The following is a 20,583-nucleotide window of genomic DNA, read 5'->3' on the forward strand; positions in this document are numbered from 1 at the left end:
CAGCTCATCGCAACCAATCGACCGACCTCCCTTGCTATTCACGGCACCCATTTAAACTTGTGATTGGGTTCCTTTAAAGCGTACTTGCGAAAATATCCAAACTTCAACTTTTGGATAACTTTGGCAATCGTTCATTAATTTGATTTGCCTCTCAATGCTACTGAAGTGCTCCATTTGCTAACGAGTATTCATTGTTAAAATTTAATTGATTTCAACTTGGCAGTTCCGGAAGAGTTTCAACTTTTTAAAAACACTTTCAATCACGGTACTTTACTTTACGGGCAACTTTTTCTAGAGGCACAGAATGACTCCACGTTTCGGTTCCATGTAACAGTTTTTAAATTATTTAAGAGAAACTAAATGGCTCTACGATTCCGTTCTATTTATGGATTTTTAAAAGATTTAAGAAAAACCGATTTGCTCTATTTTTCGAAGCGATGTAATTATTTTCATTGGATTTAATCTAAGAAAAACTCTGTATGATAAGCAATTTCAGAAGGTGTATTCTTGCATATTCTCATCAGCTTATCTTTGCCTCGATCACCCTTTCCTACATTGTTCGTAGAATGTGGAAATACTACTTACTATTATTTGAAAAAAGAATTCGCCTCAACTATGCATTCAGAGAGATTTGACTCAACAAAGCTCAACTAAGCATAATAAAAACAATAATCTCCTATACATCAATGTAAATGATTCACTTTCTATTTATTCGACATTTTTTTCAATTTGGCTTTTTTATATTCCATCGTCAGCCCTTTTCTCCCATCAGCGTTCAGTAGGTATGCATCACAATAATCGAATCTCGATCAAGATGCAAGGCTGGCTTTGAATTTTAAAGAAACGATAACCTCTAATTTTCGATACACCTGCGATCGAGAATGTCTATTGTTGGCAATATTCCTTCAATACTGTTTGATTCGTAAAACGATCACACAGAAACCATTAATAATATTTCAAACCTTCAAACCATTAAAAATAATATGCAAGAGAGATATTATAAAAGACGTCCAGAAAGTTACTACGAAAGGCGATGCAGCAAACATTGGAATGTCGTTCCAAAACAAACGGTCGCGGCATGGTTGGCTGGCTCGAAATCTCGGTCTATTCCTCGGCTAAATGAAACACATTAGTCAAGACAGCGTCCCCGTTAAGGGTTGCGCAGAGACCGAGTTTACTGAGGAGTAATAAAGTCTCACTGAAGTGCGGGTCTGAGTGCGGTATTTTGTTGGCTGGTCTGCTGGTAAGCAGCAGTTATGTATGCAAACCCACGACGCCCAGGCCGACCACACGTCTTGCCATAGAGCTCTCGGTCACGTCTCGGGCATGGGGGCCTCTGTCATGCAGGAAGTTGACGACGATGAATGCTTAATAGTGATGAGTAGTGTGCATAGATCTGCAGTAATAGTGCGCAGTGCAGCTTTATAGTGATGTGCTCACCAGCAGGGCGCAGTGCAGCTCTATAGTGATGAGTAGTGTGCATAGATCTGCAGTAATAGTGCGCAGTGCAGCTTTATAGTGATGAGATCACCAGCAGTGCGCAGTGTAGCTCTTCAGTTTTGAGCCCCGGTATCCCGTTGGTAGAAAGCTTTAGAATTTTGTAAAAATAAAACATTCATATTTATCCATTATTTGTTGCACCATCGGAATACTTCAACAAGAGAAGTTTTTTGTTTCACTGCCATTCCACTTGGAAGCGAAGTCGTTCAATCAATCGCCACTACTCCCTGATGCAATTTAGGTTTTTAGAAGCCTTTCTACTATCATTTGGATCCAATTTTTGTCAGTCCTTATCCATTTTTTAAAAGTTTTACGCAATTTCAGTGAAAAAGCTCCATTACAGCGACTAATTCTTCGGATAAAAAAATCTCATTATTCTCGTGGAAAAGTTTCACGCTCTGAAAACAATGCGATCCCGCGGCTCTAAGGGACACGGTATCCACTTTGTATCGCTGCTCTGCTGTCGCTGCCTTAATGCTTGGCCCTAAACCCTAGCGACTGCAATGTCTGTGGGAATTTTAGGAGCAGGAAAAACGGCATTACTTCATTAATATGACCTGATGTTGCAATAGTGAATAATAACTTCTGTAAAACAGCTGCGACTGTCGCATATCGAGTAACGTGCGTTTTAGGGCTAAATTTTCCTTCCCATACATTTTCAGTTAATCTTTTTTAATCTTTTCTAGTATTAATTTAATTTCCAATTTCTATTTTAATTTAAAGCCGGGAGAAAAATTGAGTCGATTTTTCAATGCCAAAAAAAAATTTCAACTTGAATTGTCGTCTTGACATGTAGAAAATTATTACATTGATCTATTTGCTAATAAATTACGTTGTATAAGCAGAGTAATCTCATAAAAAATTAATCTATCGTTAGAAATTTCGCTCTTCTCGGATTTTCTCATGTTTTCTAAGTATTTTAGGTCAGGAATGATGATGAGTCTAGTTAATTTCCAGCGCGTTTGCAATAAGCGTTGGTTCATTTTCTCATTGATCTTATTTCCTCTCCGTGGACAGTAAATTAAAAAACTCTCATGTTCAAGCCATGCTCGACACATTGGCTAATTTCTGGTTGTATTGCTGGCAGTTACGACGCGAGATCGGGCCAGTTCTGGCGCGGTGGCAGTTCTCGTACGCGTGACCCTCGATACGAGGGCAGAGTGGCGCTCAACGTCACCTCCCCTCACCGCGTGGCCCTCAGCCTCCATCGCGTCACCCGCAACGACACTGGAAAATTCACCTGTCGCGTCGACTTCCTTGGCTCCCCCAGCCTCAATTCGGCGATCACCTTAAAAGTCTACGGTAAGTGACATTTTACATTAGATTACGGTTTTACATTACATTAATTGGCCAATAGAGATGAAATGTTGTGACGTCTTCACAATCTATAGAAATTGACACGTTCACAATGAAAACTACGCCACTCCGCCGGATTATGTGGTCTTGTTGAAAGTCTACGGTAAGTGATAATTTACATTAAATTAATCGGGCAGTCATTCCTTCAACATCTACAGGAATTTATGCTTGTATTATGAAAACCATTCCACTCTGCCGGCATTGCATTGAAATTCTACGGCCAACGACACAATTTGTTCTCAAATGTGATGGGTGCGTGAGTCACTAACGATCATCAGGCCAGCTCATGAAATATAGTCGAATAATTCATTTGATTAAGATATTCTTGTTTTTTTTAACTATGCACGCTTTGGGCAGAACTCCATAATAATCAAACGATCACTTATGGCAATAGGATTATTTTTAATTTAGTTACTCTTGGCATTTTTCCCCGTATATTTAAATTTATGACCTCAGTATTTCATTGACCTCAGTATGGCCTCCTAATGACCTCATATAAAAATAAAAATAAACATGATTAAATTTACAATGATTATTAAGAAACGATCATAAGTAAATGTCTGGTGGCCACTGACGGCTTTATTTATATATCAATTATTTATCGAATGGGCCCCGACAATTACTCGCTCAAATATATCTTTCTACCAACTGGAAACTTTCAACTAACTTGGTTATTTGTGCTTATTCCTTCACACCTAGTCCTGAATCCGAGTAATGAGTATGAAATATTCACTAATGAAAATTATGAAATTCTATCCTCTGCCTTTAAGATTTAAATTCCAGCAGTGAATATTCGTCGTGGCTCGAGGGACCAAATTGCCTTAAGTGGCAGAAAGCTAGCGGCATTAGGTGGCGGCCCATGGCTTCAGCTAATGAGAACTCCCTCAGAATACGTCTCAGTTAAATCTGCTCACAATTAAATATAATGCTTTCTTAAGTCTGAAAATAGGAAAAAATGAAAGATTTGAAATGAATTCAGTTATTCACAGTTGAAGAAAGTCTTCATTGGTTCATAGATTTCAGAGATTAGAAAATTCGCCTAAATAATTAACTACTCGATTATTAATGAATTTATTCATTTATTTACATGTATTTAGTTAATGCATTTATTGATACAAGTTGTTTGCTTAAACCTAGCATCTACGCATTTGCTTATGGTCGAAACTGGTTCATAAATAGCATTTGCTTCTATTGTTTTATCGACGGTTTTACTCCTACAAAAAGTTGCTCCTGGTAAGTATATTTCGCTCGATTCTTCCAAGCATTGATTCTCAAAGTTGAAAACATGCCGGAGTTTAGTTGATTTTCAGCATATTTGTAGGTTTGAGCAAGCAACTAATCTCAAAAACAGATTTTAAAACGTACATTCATTAATGGGTTAAGCAAACCCATGAAGAATTTTCTCAGTACAGCTATAGTTTCTTGTTTCTTCAAGTAAAAGAATCAATGCCATTTTTATTACTTCAAAGAAATTCACTGTACAAATACCTGCAACAATAAAAATTACTGAACATAAAATTTATTTTGATGTTTCGTTCACTACATTCTACGGCGAGATCGAAAGCATTTTACGTCATATTTTCGCCTAATTTTTGCATGTTCCTATATATAGGGCACGAATTATTTTTGCATGCTAATGCGCAATTCAACAGGAAACATTTTTCGCCCCGGTCTTGGTATACGTCGAGAACGTCTTGCAAAATGCGACAGGAAAAAGCGAAGGGCTCTCCTGCTCCGAATCTAGCATTTTTGCAGCGCCCTGTCTTCATGAGGCCTAAAAAGGCTTCAGACATGCCCTCATTTTTCCGTGGAAGTTCCATTTGTTGAGGCCGTTGCTCGTGATGGGCTCTCTTGTGATCACGCGATGGTGTTTGCGTTCGTCACCTCTAAACTTGAGATCAAAATCTTCCTCTTGAGGCCATTCATCTTGTAAGATTCAATGGAGAAGAGCGTTTGATAAAGTTATCCAGTGCCGAAAGTAAGTGGGTGGTAATATATTATCAGGTTTAGTCGTCAGTTGCATCCTCCATCTATCTTGGCGCCAGTCCCCACGTCAACTGTTACGATCAATCTCCTGAGGAGCGTCTAGCAAGAAGACTGCGACGACGAAGCCTGCTCGTCGCCGGGGTGCGCGCCACTAACTGGATTAGCGCCTCTAGCTGTGATGAACGATCGAGCTCATCGTGCCGCGCTCATCCATAGGCATTGATGCCGCATAGCGAGTGAGGCTAAGACGATTGCTGGGGCCCCAGCATCAGGCGATTTCCTATCTATGTGAGTGCCACGATGTTTTTTTAATACATTTATCTCTTGCTCAATACACGATAAAAAACGTGTAAAAACATTTCCAAGGAGCCATGAAATGAGTATTCGTTGTTCCGAGCGTTCGAAATAATTTTACCTGCAGTCCTCCATTGAAAAAAATTTCTCGAACACCATAAAATGTGTTCTCATTATTACGAACACTTAGAAATGTTCTACCTGTCGTGCTCCATAGAACGAAAGCTGACTCAAGTGGCGCATTACGAAGGCTAATCTAAGTGGGTAATTAAGCAGTTAGCTGAGCAGGATATTGGTGTTAATTACACTGGCCGCGATGAAGACAAATGACCGACTAATTGAGGAGTTTCGTGTTCGCACTGGGAAATGATCATTGCTGCTGCCAGTAACCATCATCATTAACATCGAAATAAGGGAAATACGTTTGTTCAGGTTTTATTTTTCATGCTATAACAAGACATAAATTCGCATGGAATGTATACGAGTCGGAATGCATGAGTTGTGAGAAATTCGGCAGAAAACATCCATTCAACATTAGGAAACCATTAATTTTGATTCATTTCTTAAAAATACAAACAAATTATGCACATAAAGTCGTATGGAACAATATATAACCCTAGTTCTGTTGATAACCCAGGATTTATTGTGTTATTCATGCAGATAACATCGAGTCATGTAAGTCAATAGCAAATAATATGCATTTAAAAATTACCTTTTTAAAGACAACACTTCTAAAGAGGCCGGTGTCTCTTGCTAATATACAATGGCCGGTGTTGCTAATATACAATGAATTTCTTTTTTTTTACTTTTAATATATATAAAAAGAATTTTAGCGTTTTTTTCTAATAAATAATTTTTAAAAATTTTTAAAATCATTTATTCCGTCAATTGTTGCATGCATTGTCTCCAATTTCATGCAAGTGGGCAATATTTCAGGTCGGTTGGACTGGTACAAGTGTGTTAAATAATGATAATAAGATTTGTAGCAGGCAAACAAGAAGTGAAGTTAAAGAGAATCGTTGTAAAAAGTTAAGATAATACGTTTGAAATATAGAAATACTAATTTCGAAAAATAATAATTTCGAAATGAACGCCATATTTGATTTTAGGCTTAGAAATCATCGTTAAAATACATTTTTCCTTTAAATCTTAAATTAAATTAAATCTACATTTTTCTTTTAAACTTTAAATTCTCGTAGCCTTTTAACATTATTTCATGCCGAAATTTTTGAAAGTGAAATGAAATCTAAATTCCTCCAGGGTTTTTTGACACGCGAGCAGTTTTGGCGCCTGTCATTATTCGGACCATCGTCTGCTGAAGAGGTTGTACTTTCGTTCAATATTCAGTTATGGGATAAAATATACATTAGAAAAGCAATCAATTTCAAAAAGTCTATCATGTCATGATAAAAACAGCTGTACAAAATATGACTGTTATTTCATAGTGCAAGGGTTACTGGTTTTCAAAAAAATCTGACCTTCCATCAAATTATTACCTATTATGTTCATCGTCATTTACTGTCGGTGCTTAAAGTTTTAATCAACCACCTTACATGATTGCACTTCTGCAACCTTTACATGATCTCACTGCACTCCTTCTTTTATAATCTAACGCTATTTACGGCCACGGGCGAAATGTTTCTAATGTCAAGGCTTTGCAGTGACAAGTATTTATCAGTCACTGGGCTTGAACTCTTGCACTGAAAAGAACAACGACGTTGAGTGAGCCATCGACTGCAACACGCCCGGTACTCTGGTCGATGGAGCGGTCATGTCTGTTCAAATCTAGATAAAGGAGCTCAAGTTACCGGTAGATGGCCTCTGCTACCTCACTCGTTGTCGATAACTGCGGCCATTGAACCATTAATGCTGCTACTGCTGCTGCTGCTGAAAACTTCGCGTGAGCAAACCACGAAGCAAATTGCATTTTTTATAGCTCAGTAGACTCTCTCATTCGCCATTCAAGAAGTGAAGAAATAGACGTCATTGCTTTTTGTTCTGCATGTCTCAATGCTGTGAGCAACCTTCCGCTGTTTTATACAATGAGAGATTTATTTAAAGTGATCGCCAAGATCATCTCTCTATGCACTCGGCTAATTTATTTATTAGGTTTCGAACAAATTATATGATGAAATTTGCGGTTCTAAATTCGCTCTTTCTACAACAATTCAGAATAATTTTATATTTTTTCATCATCAATATTAAGCTTCATCTGAAAGAGTCATTTTCCTCAAGAACGTCAGAACAATAGTGTCACAATGCTACAGTGATGCATTCCTCAATGTCCTGACAATTAACGCTGACAATTGAAGCATTTCTCAGCCAGAAATGAAGTCACGCTTCACTTCTCCTTTGCCTAAACGGTCAACTTTGCCTTTACCCAAACTTATAACTCGCCCACTGGCTCAGCACGACACAGGCAGGAGCTCTGCGAGCAGTTTGCTCTCAGTTTAATTTCCTGACGAATAAGATTACTGAAGTTGTCTGCAATGCGCCGGTTGATCCTGAATGAAAATCAGTTCGTATGCATAATGAATATCTCTGACACGTGCGTTAGCATGCGAAGTGGAGGCCGTGACAGTTCCAGCGCACACAGTTTGGAGAAAATTTTGTACGGGATATTTGTATCAGTGACTGTTCCTCGGTGTCTATTATGATGATCTATTAAAAGAAACACAATAATTGTTAAAAACGTTCATACATATTAAGCTACTTTTTTCAGCAATAACCATAAACAAAAAAGTATTTATATTTTTGAATTTACCTTGTCATTTTTAATTTAGCCTAGGTGAATTTCACTATAAATATACAAAAATATGCAATTACAAATATAAAAAAGGGATAATTAAAATGTATACGTAATTTAAATATAATGATTAGGTCAATTTTTCCCATGCGATTCATAAAAATGGCACAGGCGGTGACCTTTACAAGACGTAAAAGCTGTTAGTAGATTAGCTCGCTTCGATCACTGAGAGGGCGATGCCTGACTACACTTTCGTAGCTACCAAGACTTAAATATTTTCAAGTCTTAAAAACGTTTCATGCACCACGCGCCTTGCACCTCACGTCATGCACCTCACGTCATGCACCTCATGCCTGCACTTCGCGTCATGCACCTCGCGTCATGCACTTCGCGTCATGCACCTCGCGTCATGCACCTCATGCCTGCACTTCGCGTCATGCACTTCGCGTCATGCACTTCGCGTCATGCATTTTGCGTCATGCGCCTCGCATGAAAGGCCAGCGGTCGTGTAGCGTGCAGCCCCATGAGGCTAGAGCAGTACACGGTGAGCACTCTTGCATATGAGCTCTCATTGCTGCCTGGCGTCCAACGTAACCGCCACTGCAGTATGGATTGCAGCTTTACCCCACGATTTGTTCTGCCATTCAGGTAGGAATGGCGTTATGAAGCATTAAATATTTTGCCTCACGAACGGTAATGGATTAAAAACGATCTCGTGGATGACGATCTCGGGTAAAAAAAATCGCCAACTATTAATGTTATTAGCGATGTTACTTACGCCGCAGACATGAAAATGTGCTTCTTGGTTATGCTTCTCAGTCTAAAAAAGCACAAGTTGCAAACAGGAATAATTCCTGTACAGTCCAAGAAATTCGGGTTGTAATCACTGCCGGGAGTTTTTCAGGTTCACAGATGAATAATAAGTGACAGGTTCTTAGATAAACTTTCTTCGTCAAAGTAATTTTTCGATATAATTTTCATCTATAAGGAACAATGTTGATTGATTTTTTTTCATTCATGATCTTTCTTGATTACATGAATATTGTTTAATGCACCATAAAAATAGTGAGTTAAGTTTACCAAGTTCGCCTAGTTGTGTAAGCAATCAAAATATTTTTCACTTATAATTTCAATATCTCAATTTCCGTGCATATTGGATCACAAAACTCACGTGATTCCAAATAATTCCATGAGAGTTACCTACCTTCATGATATGATTTAATTTTGAAAAAACGCTCTATTGCTTTAATCCAATAACTCAAATTCCTTGACGGAGGCTGTAAAAGTCCATTACCAGTGACCAAAATCCATTAAAATCCAATGAATTTCTTTAATAATTCATAAAACATCTGAGCAAAAATTCCGGATCACTTTTTACAATTTTTATGGATTACCAACTTCCTATTTTTCACGCAACAAAAAGTAAACAGCGAGCTTTATTAATTAAATACAATGCACGGCGTCTCTCATCCAATGTTATTTCTCTGCTCATAATTTCTAATTCAGTCCCGGCAACCTCAGGACGGAAGTCGTGCGGTTATACCCACCGCAGCTCACTCCTCATCCTCGCTATTAATCTCAGGGGCTTGGCACAGGATTTTAATCAACGCAGCTTGTTTGTTTCTAACTAATTACGGAGCTGTTTCCTCGGCATTCCGAGGATCTCTCATTTTGTGTAAAATTGGCATGTAGAAATATCAGGATTTTTTCTTATAAAATATACTGTGTGTTTCACATTGTACCAACAACCTTGTATGTTCATGAAATTTATGAAATTACTCATATGATGCCGATATAAATATTGAAGTGTTATTATATAAAAATTTGTCCATACTAGAATTTGAATAAAATAACAGAATGTAAAAGCATGAAATTAAATCCTTATTTTGAGTACATCAATTCCTGATACATATATCAAAGATCTAATGTCTGCACCACAAAATATGCTGACGAATCGTATTTTACTAAACTTTTCTCATTTCTACTCTTGAACTAATAATTTATCTATTTAATGAATCCTTTGAATTGGTGAAGGCTCATTTATTATGGTTGAACTGACAAATCTTAGCATGAATTCTACTTGTAAAACATATTTCTATTTGATTCGTTGTCAAATTGTGGTGGTTAAACTGAATGTTCTGAGCCATCGACAGGAATTGTACTTCATTCACTTTATTTTGCGGCGAAAAAATTTCTGCATTTTTTCATAATCCTCAAAGTTTGAGATATTAATAAAGGAATTCTGCATAAGGTTGAAGTGAAACCGTTAAAGATATTAATATTTAATGAATTCTACTCCTGGTCGCAGAGAACCCGCTACTGGGGCCAAACATCACACTGTGGCAGCACCGCGTGGGGCGTGCCACGGAAGACATCATCCAGGGGCCCTTCCACGAGGGCGACGTGGTCAACCTAACCTGTACCGTCGTGGGGGGTGAGAGTCCGACAGCCCTTGCGATATAATCGACATTAATGAAAATATTTCAAGCTCAGTATAATATAAGAAAGTATATTATAGTTAGCACTGAAAGTATTATAATATACGAGAGTATATTATACGTAAGGAAGCGTATTTTCTCGAAATTTATAATTGTTTCCACCAATGTTTGCGAGACAAGTGGTGACGAGGCCGCAAAATTCTATACAATATTAATTATAAAATCCGCGACAGAGCTCCTTACTGCAAATATGCTTGAATAAAAACAGAGAGATAGACAACAAAACCCTAATAGTAGTCAAAATAATTTTAAACCTGCCATGAAAGTTATCTAAAATCGTCATCAAAGTTAATAATATCATAAATAGTTATCCAAATGCGCAGCAAAATTAATCTCAAAATAGCCAGCAAACCATCATCTATTTGACCGTTCTATCATTGTTTGCAGGAGCGACTTCAAAACTTCAAGTCATAACCAAAGTTACTCGTAGTATATATGAATAATTTTAATTACGTTTGCTGATTAGATGCCATTAGCATTAAGTAAGCTTCAGCACAAATTCGTGTTACACGATTTCATTTTTGCAAGGAATTTAAAAGTAAAGAAAACGCCATGCAAATTCACCATATCGATGTTGAAAACGTTTTGGAGTGTCACTGGCTGTTCGGATTTGAGGATTTTGGAATCACTACATATCTTCAAATGAAAACCGCTTCTCAATAATGCGTTCAGTTCCTATCCTCTTGAAATAGTGAATTTCTAGGCTTTTATATGTTCTAGTGTTTTTCTTAGGCCTTAATTTTTTCGTGTCTTTTGTGACTCTGTTCCGCCAGTGCTTGTTTTCGATTTAAGATAGTTTTGTGTTGTATTTGTCTTTTTCGGTTGTAATTTCTGACTTCGAATTTCGAATTATAAAATGATTGTATTAATTTTTAGATTGTCGAACTGACGATGGAGCTGGACTCCGAAACATTTTCAATCAATATCGATATGGTGAATTTGCTTGGCGTTTTCTTTACATTCCTCATGGACTTGCGATTTAAGCAGACTGATAATGTAATTTTCTATTTTTCCATCGTTTCTTTGGGAATCGCATTCGAGATGCTCAATGGTAGATCGTCTGATTGAAGGCGCTTCGATTGCGTTGCATGCTGCAATTTTGACGATAATATCAAATGCTGTAGAAGTATTAGTGAATCCACGGATTATCCGTGAAAATATCCACTGCTCTTGAGGATGATGGGAGAGCAGATCCATCACTGAATCCACAGATTACCAGTGCAACTTTCATCAAATACTCGTCGTATTATGGGTGCAGTATAGAGGGAATTACGGCTGCCTGAGAGAAGCCTTGGCTGTGCTCCAATCGCCAACGTTTCAATGTAACTTGCATAGGACTTCGATGCTTCAATATGCAGTGCCGGCATAACTGTCGAATTATAATCTATTTGAAAGCTTGCGTTATCAAACTAAGTATTCGCTAACATAGACAATCACGGTTTCTGGCTGCCCTAAATGCAAGTTATGTTTTATGAAATTCAATTAAATTCAGATGAACTTCTCCTTCATCAAATTTCATTCTACTTATTTTGCAACGTTAACATAAATAGTCTCATTTGGAATTTATTGAGACTAAAAATATTTAATTAAGAACTTGCCGAACATTAATTTCTTATTTTTAATCGTCTCAAAATGACCGTTGACTTCTCATACTTTTACTTTATGTTTTGGCTTAAACAGAAGCTCTCAAATTCTGTTCGGTTTTCCTGGTTCACTGAGTTGAAAACTCACGACACACAATGAGCGCGTTTACTCGCCAAACTCTTTCAAGTCAATTCGCAATTTTCTCTATAGAATGTGAAAGTTTTTCATCGCAATTTTCTAGCAAACTGTAAAGTCAAAGGCAAAAAAGTTCTTCCTAGGAAGACGGGAATGAATGAGGAGGGCAAACGGTTGTTTGATGTCACCACCAGGACTTGACAAAGCAGTGAAGCGAGTCGCTCGATTTGCCGCGCAGCGACAAACTCCACTGGAATTGTCGTCGTGGGTCTCTCATCCTCACGACCAAAATTCTTCTCATTCCAACTTTACTAATGCTGTTATTTTGCTCAGTTGTAGCGATGTTACGAAAGAAAACGGAATTAAGCGGATTCAGCTGACCTGAAATTGAAACGGAAAGAGAAATAACATGATGATAGTTTAAGTCATGTTTGAATTTGCACCATAGACTTACTGAAACGTTTTTTATGCGTTAGCCGACGTTATCCCAGAAACCAAAAACTCGGTACTAACAAATGATCTTTTAAAGCGCAATTGGGATCATTGTCATCAATATATACAAAAAAAATCATTTAAGAATTTATTCACTCTTCTCTGGTGTGAACGAGTTTTCTCTTGAAACAATTACTTTTTTGACTAAATTAATTTCCTGTTTTCATTTAAAACATAGACGGTTTTAATAAACTCCTGGGAAATATATATTTAAAAGAGAGAATGTTGATCCATATTATCAAATCATGCGAAAATACTCGTATAATTAGCAACGGAGACAGTCGTGTTCAATAAAGTGATAAGGTGATATCGAGAAATCTCAAACAATTATATTAAAATTAACGCTCCTGAAATGTTTTTCAGTCACAAATTTCTTTTTTACATCATTCAACACAAAGGTTTGGTTGCACCAGGGCTAGCACAACCCATCGTGACGTGGTTGTGAAGCTCGCCACTAACCGCTCAGCAAAACTACTTTTAATGCCAACCGTGTGTTATTTCGTATTCAAACTTAGCTTTCTATTTGCAATGATTATTTCATTATTAAGTCATTCACACTAAAGTTTGGTTGCCCCAGGCTTCCCACAACCCACCGTGACGTGGTGGCAGGGCAACACGCTGGTGGACAACATCAGCCACGTGGAGCCGGGGTGTGAGGCGGTGACGTGTCGCCGGGTGGTGAACCTGCTGACGCTGGGTCCACTCACCCGAGCCCTCGTCAGCGAACCTTTCACCTGCCGCTCAGAGAACAACCCCCTCTCCAAGCCCCGCTACGATACCGTGCACCTCAAGATATACAGTGAGTAAATCTCTTCTTCAAACTATGATAAAATGCCGTGCACCACAAGATATACAGTGAGTAAACCTCCACTTTAAAGTACGATAAGATGCCGTGCACCTCAAGATATACAGTGAGTAAATCTCTTCTTCAAACTATGATAAGATGCCGTGCAACACAAGATATACAGTGAGTAAACCTCCACTTTAAAGTACGATAAGATGCCGTGCGCCTCAAGATATACAGTGAGTAAACCTCCACTTTAAACTACGATAAGATACCGTGCACCTCAAGATATACAGTGAGTAAACCTCCTCTCCAAACTACGATAAGATACCGTGCATTTCAGGATATACAGTGAGTAAAGCTCCTCTCCAAACTACGATAAGATACCGTGCACCTCAAGATATACAGTGAGTAAACCTCCTCTCCAAACTACGATAAGGTACCGGGCACCTCGAGATATACAGTGAGTAAACCTCCTCTCCAAACTACGATAAGGTACCGGGCACCTCAAGATATACAGTGAGTAAACCTTCTCTTTAATCTACTATAAGATACCGTGCACCACAAGATAAAAAGTGAGTAAAACCTCCACCCTAGCCCCGCTACGATACCGTGCACCTCAAGATATACAGTGAGTAAACCTCCTATCCAATCTACGATAAGATACCGTGCACCTCAAGATAAACAGTGAGTAAACCCTTTCTCCAAGCCCTGCTAAGATGCTGTGCAACTCAACACACACCATTTGCGTTTGATAAAAAATTGTTTATTTGCAGGCTCAAAGGCGTTTCGAGATCATTTAAATTTCCTGATATTTTTCTTCAGTCTCCTAACAACCATCAATATATTTTTCCGTTATTTTTTAGGAGTGCTCGTTCCACTTCTATTAATTTTTGGGACTGCTCGTTCAAGCAAGATACTTCCAGGCTAAAAAATGCTTTACTTTAAATGTCCAAGGTTTGTGTTTACTTCTTCATATTTTTTGAGTCGTTTATATTTAGTAGTTGGTGTAGCAAGATGTGCAAGAGCTCCGTGCGCAGTACCCTTAAATTGCGGTCACTTCACTGCGGTGATAAGACATTATTTATGCTCGAATTGCATGGCTACACTCGCCGCTGTAGGCCTCTGGAGCGGCTGGCGTTCGTGGACCACGTAGAAAGTTGATGTTGACAAGAGATTGTTTTTTGCATCATGAACATGTAGAGAAATATGTTGGTTGAAATACTTTACGTATATCGCAACATCCTTCATATATGTTTCAAGAGCATTTAGGGCTTAAAATTGCTTTAGACTAATTTACTTCCCAAAATAACGAGGCATATATGATTGAACGACACTAATTGAGGATCACCATAACATATCAACAAGAAATAAATGCCTTACTTACTTGTTCTTAAATATTCTTCGGTTATTAATATGATATTTGAATGGCTATATGTATATAGGCCTATATGAAGGGATTTCATACCCATCGTAATATCTGTATGAATATTTTGCATTAGTTTTCATTCGACCAGCATTTCTGAAGAAAATCCGCGAAATTTCATTCCAATCGCCACATAACAGAAAACTACAAAATTTTCTATTTATTATTATATTGATTTCAATGATATTATAATTATTGGCATCCAATCATAGTCGGCTTTGAAGGACAAGTGTTGTGAATTAATTAAAAAATCTTGATGCTCCTGGAGTGGAAATTAATCCTCACTCGAGTAAATAATACATAAATGTGAGACCTGAAAAGCCTTTCGCATTCATACCCTTTCTTATTACCTGCACCACGTAGCCAATTTTTCTGCTTGCCGCCTTTCTAATCTCGAGGTTTCGTTTCGATGGAGACAATCTCAAGGGATGAGTCTTTTGGAAATAGCTTTAGAATTTTTTGCATAAGGTTTTAGTTGATTCCAAGTGAGCTGTAGAAATTAAAACTCTGCTCAGCAGCCAGCAGTTTTGTTTGGAGGCCATAGAGGCAAGGATGCCATCGGCTACGATCAAATTGGCGGTCGGTAGCAAAGTTGAAGCAACGGCCCTGATAGCGCATGCAAAGTATCCGATTATACGATTGCCGGTCTTTAGAGGTTAGGCCATAAAAGCCCGATACCACGACTTCAAATCCTGGATGAAAAGAAATCTTTTTAATTCGAAATTCATGCCAGCCTCTCGCCTAAAAACCCTTTCGCTAGAATTGTCTCTACTTAGATTTCTAATGGTTGAATGTTCTGCCTGTTTTTTTTTTTTTTTGTTTCCATTACCTCTTTAACGTTTACACTCTCGCCCTGAAAAATATCTTTTATCGTCGACCTCTACTTACATTTAATTGTTTACTAGCATTAACGTTCGGCTGTCCATGTTATTATAAATCAAATCTCCAGTTAGTTTTTAACACGGATTGTTCGTACTTGGAAAATATGATCAGGAAATTATTTTTTTAGGCTTGGATATTTGATTAAAATTTATTTTTAAATGTAAACTAAGACGAGCCTTCAAATGGGATCAGTTGTACAGTCGACCATGGCCGAAAGGAGAATTTATGCACTTAGATGGAATATACATATATTTAAATACAAATTTACATTAAGCAGTTTTGTCAAATAATCAAAACATTAAATTTCTGAATTAACTTTGTGCTATTACTAAGGTTTTAATTATTACTGAGCACACACTTTCTTAATTGTTAAATAAACCAGCTCTGACTCATAACAAACGCAAGAATCACTGCGATCTCCGCCGCCCTTGAAATACGACGAGTTGCGCTTCGTTTCATCTCCTTAAGTAACTCTAATAAATTATTTAAGCTCTCTTTGCATAAGCCATTAAAGAAAGTATGTCGCGACGCTGGATAAAAGCTCGTTAATTAATTGCACAGCCTAGGGCCACCTCAGGTTCTCTAATAGCTCCCAGGCCGCCGTATATATGGGGCTCATGAAATGTACGAGGAAGTCGAGGCATTCGGTTAAGGTATGTGCATCGTTTGCTCAATTGAAGCGCGGCGAACCCCTTGACCTGAGTCGGGGTGTATCGGCCGAAATAAGTGAAGTCTACACATCAGCTCAGAGGTGATGATGCACTACACGGGAACAATGAATTGGCGAATAAGTCATCCCTAAGATACCAAGACTGCCTGGACCTATAGTTGACCAAAGGGACACTAATTAAATAATGGACATATATGCCCTTTAGAGTATCTTTACTGCCTGGATCGATTGGTGAGCTAAAGGGGACTAGTGAAATATTAGACGTATTACCCCTAGACTATCATGACTGACTTTACCAACAGTTAAGCTGAGGAAGACAAGTGAAATATTGGACGTTTTATTTCTACATTCTCATGGCTGCCTAGACTACAGTTGAGCTGAGCACGAATAATGTAGTAACAAATAAATTTTCCTAGACACTAGGAGACAGCCATGACAGTCTAGACCTAGAGTTTAGCAGGGTGAGGCTAGGCGAGAGGCGAACACTGTGCAGACATCAATGAGAGGGAGTATAATAGGTTTACAATAGAGGCCGAAGGCATCTAGCCAATAACATATATAGTATATGGATTCTGTATTCTAGAATGTGCGGTTTAAACTGAATTGGTATAAGGTATCAGGGTCAGCTTCATAAAGCTACATGATTTGTTCACCAAAATTTATAATTAATCATGAACATGTGAATTTTGTTCTATTTGCGTTCTGTTTGAACGCTTCAAAATTAATTACTACAATTACTTTCGAATTGCCTATAATAAGCTCTATAAATATTAGGAATGATGCAGAGCAAACCATACAATACTTTTTAAATTTAATTCCAACTGTATGGAGCGCACAGAATTGCTGTTCGGTAAAATTTCTTCTGCTGTTATGTTTCCATACAAACAAATTACTTACTAATTTGATATTCAAATCTATGACATAAAATAAAAACTTTAGGTTTCCGTATCACGGAATATTATTATTATTATGTTTAAACGAAAATTTTGATATGATTCTAAACATATCAACTGAATATGAAACTCATGTCCCTTTAGAAATGCTCCATGTTTATCATATAGCCAAATAATTGCTTTATCCCTTGGAAGAATTAAATTGTGTTCCCGTTAGAGTGCCATAAAAAGTCGGCACTTTTTAGCTCCTCGACAAAAATTTCCTCGTGCACAATATTATTTTTCAGAGCCCGTGCGATGTTTTGGGGGCAGGCGGTAATTGGCTTATTTTGGCCTGTCTTGACATTTCAACGATGGCTGTGCCCCCGGCAGCAGCATAAACTCTAGACTTAAATAAGACATTTTATGAAGAGATTATTTATTTATGGTAACGCGGAATCTTGCGAAACTCAGAGCGGATGCACTCAAGAACCTTGAACTCCATTTTTGCTCTGAAATTTGCATCGAGAGAGTAGAATTTCTCGGGTTTCTCGGAAGCCCGAATTTTAAATTTATTATTTTAAATTTTTAATAGTGAATTTTTAGTACTCTGATTAATGTTTTTGTATTAATTAATGTTTACGGAGGGATCAGAGAAGCAAATAATTCTAGTTAAAAAAGACGAATATTTGTAACGTTTTTCGAATGTATCGCCAGCACCGAATAGCGGCTATTAAATTTAAATAAAGTACAACGTCATCATTCCCGGAGAAATAAAAGTTTCTATAAGTACTCATCCGCATACGAAACAATTTATCAAACTCGTTTCGGAGTGTTTCTCATCTAAACGCAAACAATTATTAATACATTGAAACTGCACAATAATTCTGTTTTATTCTGTCGCGATCCTATTACTTATTCTCGAATAATTTGATGTTCCTTGGCGAGCTCAAATTCTCCTGGGTCTTATAATTCGCGCTCGATTTACCCAAGGATATTTAGGTGGTCGTTGTCAGGTAATTTGCAACGCTCGTCGCTCGTGAATCGCTTGATATTTCATCCCGAAGCCATTAAGATGCAATAAACGAGACTCCTTGAATTAGATCAGACAATCTCATTCGGTAACTCAGGAAAAATAATCAAACTACATGAAATACTCAGCAGCTATTAACGTTGCTTGCAGAAATAAATTTAATAAGGAGATCATGTGCACATCTCTGCACGCTGTCTTGGTCGAAGTAATTTTCATCTTTCGAGCATATTTTGAATAATAATTATACCCTATTTCAACGAATTTCGAAATCAAATACAATGGAACGTTTATACAAAAATAGTTGGTACATATTAATTTATTTGTTATGATGAGATCGGCGTGCAACTGATTTACCGAAATTTTCATGTTTTATTGGATGAAAAATGCTTGCCATTTACCAATCTAATTACGACAATATAAACAAGTTGGCCAAGTACTTGCGAGCCACGCATGACCTATTATTTTGATAATATTCTCATCAGCTGAAGATACAGAAAACAAATAATACGCCTAAACTCTAAATACCGTCTATCTCATTAAAGAATTTGTCTCTGTGATTAACTCACTAATTCTTCTTTGACAGATGACCAGTAACAAGCATTTCAGGTTCCCTGGTAATGCCGAAACGCTAACAAAGCCTCACGGTGTTTTGAAAATGTTAAAAAAAAGTTAGTGGCGGTAACTGGAGTCGTGCATGGCAGCGGCTGGGTTTCAACGGCGGCACTCTTTCACCCTATAAAATAGTGATATTATAGAGGCACTTTTCACGTTAAGTAGCACTATATAGTGATATTAATTGTGGTTGCGGCTGGATTGGCGTTGTAGTGGCAACACTCTTTCACCCTTCTAGTGTCGCTACCTGTGACGGCGGCTACGCTGCAATGTTGTCACTTCCTCGCCCTACCATGCATTGATATTAACTGCGACTTAGGCTGCGCTACAATCTTGTCACTTTTCAGCAAACGAAATAAGGACGCTAAGTGTAGCTACACTGCAGTAGTGTCGCTCTATCACCCAACAAAATAGTGACACCAACTGTAGCTACACTGCAATAGGGCCGCTCTTTCACCCAACAAAATAGTGTTACTAACTGTAGCTACACTGCAATAGGGCCGCTCTATCACCCAACGAAATAGTGACACTAAATGTAGCTACACTGCAGTAGTGCTGCTCCATCACCCAACATAGTGACGCTAACTGTAGCTACACTGCAGTAGTGCTGCTCCATCACCCAACATAGCGACACTAACTGTAACTACACTGTAGTAGTACTGCTCTATCACCCAACATAGCGACACTAACTGTTGCTACACTGCAGTAGTGCTGCTCCATCACCCAACATAGTGACACTAACTGTTCCAACACTGCAGTAGTACTGCTCTATCACCCAACATAGCGACACTAACTGTAGCTACACTGCAGTAGTGATGCTCTATCACCCAACATAGCAACACTAACTATGGCTACACTGTAATAGTGCTGCTCTATCACCCAACATAGTGACACTAACTATGGCTGTGTTCACGTTTCAGTGGCGCCCAGTAAGGTGGTGCTGGACCCGCGGCTGACGGTACAGGCAGGGGTGCGTGAGACGCTGCAATGCAGGGCCGTCGGCTCCTACCCAGAAGCTAATATCACGTGGACGCTCAACAGCCTGCCGCTGCCAACCGTCTCCCAGCCTGTAAGTCGTGTGATACATTTATTCTCTTTGTATTGCTACCTAAGTGAATAATTAAATTATAAATGACTCATTAATTAATAATAGGTCTTTATTAATGGTAATTCATTACTGAATTTATAATAAATTTTCAATAACTAATGATGTTGTTTATCCATAATTCATATCGTTGTCATGTAATATGATGTTTAATTGTATGTTTCTGAACCAAATTGATTGCTTCTTTAGTAATTTATGCTTGATATTTAGCTCTGAACACAAAATTTGTATTCTTATTACAATTCGTGTTGACGATTAATTGAATTTAGGATCAGTTTGAATTTTACACTACTTCACTATTGCCTATAATTATTAGGAGCATAATGTATTGATTCACTTTATATTGAAATAATGCCAAGAATGATATATATTTTATACACTATACATCATTTGTATGCAGCCCTGTATTATATTAAGGGAGGCAATTTTGTTCTCCTTATCCTGTCCATTTATATCACATTCATATTCATTGTGATACTTTATACGCATGTAAACGGTCACTGGTAAACACGCAATCTTACCCATGAATGAAGCATACAGTAAAACAAAAAATTATGATGCACAGAAACAGACTGGTATGACGTAATTTATTTCGTACGTTCATATCA

At 37.9% G+C, this 20,583-nt stretch overlaps 1 protein-coding gene across 1 annotated transcript in view; it reads left to right on the forward strand.

The window, feature by feature from the left end:
• LOC108681939 overlaps positions 1–20,583 on the forward strand; it is a 79,736-nt gene that overhangs the window by 37,025 nt on the left and 22,128 nt on the right. The window contains exons 3-6 of the mRNA XM_047882028.1: positions 2,588–2,802; positions 10,191–10,316; positions 13,169–13,390; positions 19,791–19,939. Of these exons, the coding sequence (XP_047737984.1) occupies positions 2,588–2,802; positions 10,191–10,316; positions 13,169–13,390; positions 19,791–19,939 (712 nt within the window). The remainder of the gene's footprint in view (positions 1–2,587; positions 2,803–10,190; positions 10,317–13,168; positions 13,391–19,790; positions 19,940–20,583) is intronic.

Source organism: Hyalella azteca, unplaced genomic scaffold, assembly GCF_000764305.2.
Source record: "Hyalella azteca isolate HAZT.00-mixed unplaced genomic scaffold, Hazt_2.0.2 contig9456, whole genome shotgun sequence".
Taxonomy (NCBI): Eukaryota; Metazoa; Arthropoda; class Malacostraca; order Amphipoda; family Hyalellidae; genus Hyalella; species Hyalella azteca.